We start from the raw sequence: 6,000 nt of genomic DNA, 5'->3' as shown, positions 1-6,000 counted from the left end.
TTTCAGACGAACACAGAGAATGACAGCACAGTGAAAATGGATGACAGCACAAGTATTTTTATTTACAGAATCAATAAGGTTGGAAAAGACCTCAAAGATCAAAGTCCAACCGGTCACCCAAGACCTCATGACCACTAAACCATATCATCAAGTGGAACGTCCAATCCCCTCTTGAACACCTCCAGAAAAACAACCTCTTTACAGAAAAAGCAGTTACCTTGAGTCTTACAGACCAATTGTTATTTTTGTTTTGTGACAGAAATCCAAAGGATGAGCAGCAAATACTGGCTGACTTTTGTCATGTAAAGGTGATCTCAAAAGTCACTAGGAAATGCTGATATGCTGTGGCACAGAGCATACAATCAGAGGGAATAGAGGTAAGCTGCTTTAAAAAAAAAATAAAAAACAGATGAACTTTTGAATCTTCAGCAGCTTCAAGTAAAGTCCCCTAGATCTGCTCCCTAGACACTAGTCATCTTTGAGAAGTTCTTTACCGAGTTTAGATGGTAACAGCAATCCTGAATGCACATCCATGAAGTTAAATCCAACTTCATTGGAAGAAGGGAATAAACAGAAACAGGGAAGGGAGACAAAAATACAACTTAACAATAAATTTTCAGCTTATTAGAATCAAAAATATCACATTATTTGTCCACACCATCAGCACAGATGTCAGCATTAATATCATTAAAACAAAGACATGTAAAGACAAGTGAAGTCATGTGAATCCTATTTTGAAACACCTGCTAAAAAGAAACCAACTCTTTGAAGTTTGATAACCATGAAAACATTTGACAAATCACGGAAGAAAAAAGTAGTTTCAAGTGTAATTGAAATCACCACAGTTAGCTCCTGTACAGTCCTTCACATAAGCTTAGGGGCATTTTTAACTACCTGTACATGAGGTATGAACTGGCACAGCAAGAAACTACCACTTCTAAAAGCTAGCCCACGTGGGGCTGGGTGCTGTGCCTGTGTAAGGCCAGTGCCCATAGATTTAATAGGCTCTGAGTGCACCAGGAACCCTTTTAGTTGGTGGGCACCAAGTGGGCCACATGGGGCAATGTCCACACAGGTCTTTCTCTGTCACAAGTACTATTTCTAAAGCACGATTGATGATCATCAATAACAAATCTATGGGACTGTCCCAAGGAACAGTCAGAGGTCCTCAGTCCTTTCAGGGTACTTCTCTGAGTATTAAGCTACTGCTGATGAATATTAAGCTACTGTTGCCTGGAAGTCACTGTCTACACTTCCTGATGGAAGCTGTAGTTGGATCTCAGACCCTTAAGTGAGTCTCTACATTTTCTAGTCTGAAACTTGGATGATCTCCTTCCCTGTCACATAACATTTGTGATAGCACCCACTTAGCTTGGCTATGTTTGTGCTCATGAAAGAACTACGTGTCATACCTACTAGAGGAGCATCATACTCCATTGTAACAACTGATTAAATTCAGAAAGGGAAGAATTTTACATGCACTGTCTGAATCTGATCAGGTATCAACTCTGTCTTCTGGGTTTCTACATGAGGAAAATCCCTTTCCCACAGCCTTTCTACAGCCACTTGGCCAAAACAACAATCAAGTTTTTCCCAGATACTGCTACATAGTGGACCATGCCTTCAATAGAGAGAGCAACTAGTCTTCTCTTACTGCACCCCATGTCCTTCTGGTCATGGGCCAGTTCTTTCCACAAGCAGTCAAATTTGGTTTAGGCTGCTTTCAAATGCTGCTCATATGTGCTGAAAGATAAAAGCAGAACAGCTCTCCCTTTGTTTTCCTGTCTTTTAGATTTTTCTTTGATTAGTCAGATTTCCATGGGTAGAGCAAGGTCTCAAAATAATCAACTAAGACCCCCACTACAGAGGGTCAGGGCTGGTTATGATGTAGTACTATATCCCACTTTTGACATGAGCATCTAAGGGCTTAAGGTATCGCTGGCAAGTTAACGGTCCAGGATATGGTAACAGACACCAGATGAAAGGGTTCGGTTTGTCCCTAAATAAGAGTACAGGAAAAAAATACCTATCAGTAATACAACTATCCAAAATGTAACAACAGCAAGTCAAGTATTTACCACACCTAAGCATGCAAAGAGTTACCTGACCATGGCTGTCAGGCCCGCAGCAGGGGTAACTTCTCCAGACATATGACCCAGACCAGTTAATGACCTTAACTCCCAAATTATTGGCTGGACTGTCCTTTTTTAACACTGGGCCACAAAACCACTATCTGGGTTTGCTAAGCAAACATTACACTTTATCTCTGCTCCCTCTCTGTGACAACTTCACCCTTGAAGGGTGAATCCTGTGCAAGGCAATACTGCCTCATACTCCTTTATGGGTACAGGCCTGGAAGCATTATATCATGCAATACAAGCCTCACAGCTCTGCTGTACACACCATCTCCAGAAATATATTAGGCAATACTAGCCTTAGAAGGACACAGTTGGTCTTGCAAAGGCCAACACAGAATGCAAAGTTGTAACACAGAAAGCAAAAAAGAACAGAAGTTAATCTCAACTGTGTGGATACTCTTATCAGACAGGAAAAAACAGAACAGGTCCAGAAGCACAAAGTTCTTGATTCAATCTAAGAATGACAACAAACATCATGCTGACAGTGAGAAGACTGAATTGATAACAGCCTTATAATGTTGAGGACTCCAGGGGAAGCCCAACTGAACAAAGCAATAGTAATATACAATAAGAAGGCAGACATTGAATGAAGAGGTATAGAAAGAAAGCACAAAGACTGCATTGAAAGGTGTTGTACTGGTATTATTTTTATTTTATTGTTTTAAAGAAATAAAAATCTAATAATGCCCAAGTTAGTGAACTATTACAAGTACCATTTTTAAGCAGGCCTCTGAAAGACTGCTGCAATGTTGCAATGTGTGAATACCCTTAAAAGGTGAAAAATAACTTCAACTGGAAACACTAGCAGACCAAACCACACTCAAAAGTGTCATGCTCCTTTCACATTCTTCAGCTGCCCAATTGCTTGTATGAATACATTCTGCTCTCTCACATCACGCATACGGAATTTCAGCAAGTACTTACAGAATCCTCCAATATGTTTGAAGGTATCTATTCTCAACTTATTTTATGCAAACTGCAAGATTGCTTAATTGAACACACTGGTTTGTTTCATAGATTTTATTGTGTTAGAAAGCTTTAAATGTAAACTGTATATTTAAACTATCTGTTGTGCTAATTTTAAATCCACAAACAACTTACATGTGGTCTACTGATTCAAACTTAGTTTTGAACTTAACCATGTTTTTAAGTATCAACTGCACACTACTGTAAAAAAAAAAAAATCAGTTAAACAGCCTGGTGAATAATGTTGTGACATTTGTTAAGACAAGAAAATACAGGAACCATCATAATTCCCTCTTATTTTTCCACTGCTAGCTACACAGCATGACTAACAACTCATCTTTGTATTGTAGGCACATTGCTGGTTCTGGTGGTTACAGCTGGTGTTTCAATCACAGCTAAAAAAAAAAAAAAAAACACACAACTCTAAAGGAAAAGGATATTTAGTACTAAGCCTTCTTCTGATGCATTGGATATAGATAATGTTTCCTCTAACAAAGCAGGCAGGTAAGGCATGAAGTAACTACCTCTATCACATTCCTCGACATGTTCAATCAGTTGATTTTTTTTCCTGCCAATGGAATACGGTCCCAAAGCTGTATCAAATGCTCTCCAACTTGTGGTTCCAGCTCCTAGAAATGAGCAGAAAAATAAACAACAGGAAATTAGAGAATTTATTTGCACTGCTACTGTTGAACACATACAAGCTATTTATTTATAACAAAATCACTAGATTAATTTTCTGGTGATTGGTTTCAAGTCTTTCTGAAAGAGCTCAGACAAGAACATATGCACCATATACTTTACACCTTCCACAGGTCACTTAAGTCCACATCTCCATATCTTTTAAATTTAATTCTGTCAAATGTAGTGGAGAATGTGAAAAAGGTAAGCTGGAGGGAACAGAGTGGCTCTTGGTAGAATTCTAGACATTAATATAACTCAGTTGTTCTTAAGATTGTTAAGGATTGTTAAGCTTGTTTAGGTCTTGAAGCCACTTAACACAGAGGCACTGTTAGCTCAATCATGTGCTACATTCCCTTCCTCATTCTTACATCTGAAGTTTTGGGGAAGTAGTGGGAAAAGGATATATAAAGTTTAGCTCTCTAATCTCTTATCAAGAAGATACTTTGGGAGGGGACTGGAGAGAAGATAGAAACTGCCACAGAGCGCTCATGTGCCAATTCTCTTCTAGCTTTTTGTACTTGCTTTAGTGGATTGTCCTGAACGGACAAGTCCCAAAACATCCCCTAAACCAGACAAGGGGCTAAGCACTTGTGAATTTGCAAACCTGGACATTTCCTGGGGTCCAGAGTGCCCAGATAAACACGTAGCCTGTGCCACACGTGTGACTGGCCTTGTAACACACATGTGAACTGTGTGTGTTTCTGACCATGTTTGGACTTGCCTTGTTCTATAGGCTGAACTATCAGGTTTCTCTTATCTTTTACCAAGGGATCTTAATTGTGTTCAGACTGTATTTAAACCAGCTGAGATGGTGAGCAATTTGCCTTCTCTTACCAAGAAAACAACAAGAGCCAAGATGCTGCCTAAGTCAAAGCTGAAAAGCCACTCCCAGCAGGCAAACTACACCATGGCTGAACCAAGAGCTGCAAGGGGACAAGCTTCTCCCAGCACCCAGAAGCCAGCAAAGCGAGAGCACTAAAGAAACCTGAAGCCAGCAAGCCCGACACATAAGCTGTCCTGCCTAAAACATGCCAAGGGATGCACCCCTAGAGAGAGCTACTATAGCCTGACTCAAGAGAGAAAGGACCCAAGGAGCTGCCCGGAGAAGCCCCAGCAGCAATGCCCTTCCTAGTTACGCGCCTGGGACATGTCCCACAGCTACAGAGCAAAGCTACAAACCTAGAAGCCTTTTCCTGGTACAGTGTCCCACACAGTGGGCACCATCTTTGCTTTGTTTACCCGTGCCAAATTTCAAATGTGCACTGCACTTCTTGGATTATAATTACAAAGTCCAGGAAGTTACCAAACAACAGCAACAAAGCCATGAGTAATCTGGCTAATTTGTTATAGAGTCCCTCTTGTGGGAAAACCGTAAATCATGGCACCTCTCTCTCCAGTTTGAATTGCTGTATTGTAAATGCTCGGATTTTTTTGCTTAAATCACTTAAATTGTCTTCATGTTCCTCATATGTGACATGCATTAGCCACAACTGAGTATTAGTACCTGTAAATAGACTTTGTAAATAAGTTACAGCAGTGTCTGACAATATCACTGCCTGAAATATTAAATATAAAATATATTTATATTTTATAACATGGATCAAAAAAAACCTGTCCTAAGATTTATTCTACTTCAAATCTCAATAGTGTCTTCACTCTTTATAAGCAACTCAAGGCTATAATGACAAAGAGTTCTTTGGATGTGATCTTAGGGAACAAATATAAATAAAACAGGGAATGAAAACAGAATCAAGATTTAAAACTCTAAAAAAGTTTTTCTTTTGGAGACTTCCAGCTTTAAATTTTCTAACGTTTTTTAATGCATGTTAAACAAGAAAATGCTTTGATTTTATCAAAATGCCTCCATTACTTCAATAGTAATGCCTTACTAGAACATTCTATGCGCATCAATGGACTGTGGTCAGATTAACAGATAGGACAGCTGAGATAAATGTCAGAGCTAAATAAGCTAATTAATGGTAACATTGTTCTACGAAGTAAAGAATACTTTAGAAGAGAATTATATTACCTGGCCATCTCTGCTTATTTGTACTTTCTTATTGTCATTCCAAGGGTTGAGCAAGTGGTGAGCAAACTGAAAAGGAATGCTTTCTTTTCGGATCCACTCCACCTTAAACACACCTCCAAAATCAGCAGATCCCCAGTCTTGACTTTTGTCACAACCTATCTCTGAAGCCATTCTGGCAAAACC

At 39.4% G+C, this 6,000-nt stretch overlaps 1 protein-coding gene across 1 annotated transcript in view; it reads right to left on the bottom strand.

The window, feature by feature from the left end:
• Positions 1–3,526: 3,526 nt before the first annotated feature.
• Positions 3,527–6,000, bottom strand: part of YTHDC2 (YTH N6-methyladenosine RNA binding protein C2) — a 29,099-nt gene continuing 26,625 nt past the window's right edge. Inside the window, exons 23-24 of the mRNA XM_054397225.1 lie at positions 5,818–6,000; positions 3,527–3,733 (exon numbers count right to left, since the gene is read on the bottom strand). Coding sequence (XP_054253200.1) covers positions 3,656–3,733; positions 5,818–6,000 — 261 coding nt within the window. The 3' untranslated portion in view covers positions 3,527–3,655. The remainder of the gene's footprint in view (positions 3,734–5,817) is intronic.

This window comes from Indicator indicator, chromosome Z, assembly GCF_027791375.1.
Source record: "Indicator indicator isolate 239-I01 chromosome Z, UM_Iind_1.1, whole genome shotgun sequence".
Classification (NCBI taxonomy): Eukaryota; Metazoa; Chordata; class Aves; order Piciformes; family Indicatoridae; genus Indicator; species Indicator indicator.
Note: the sequence above shows the minus strand (reverse complement) of the source record. Positions and strands in the feature narration are given on the sequence as shown.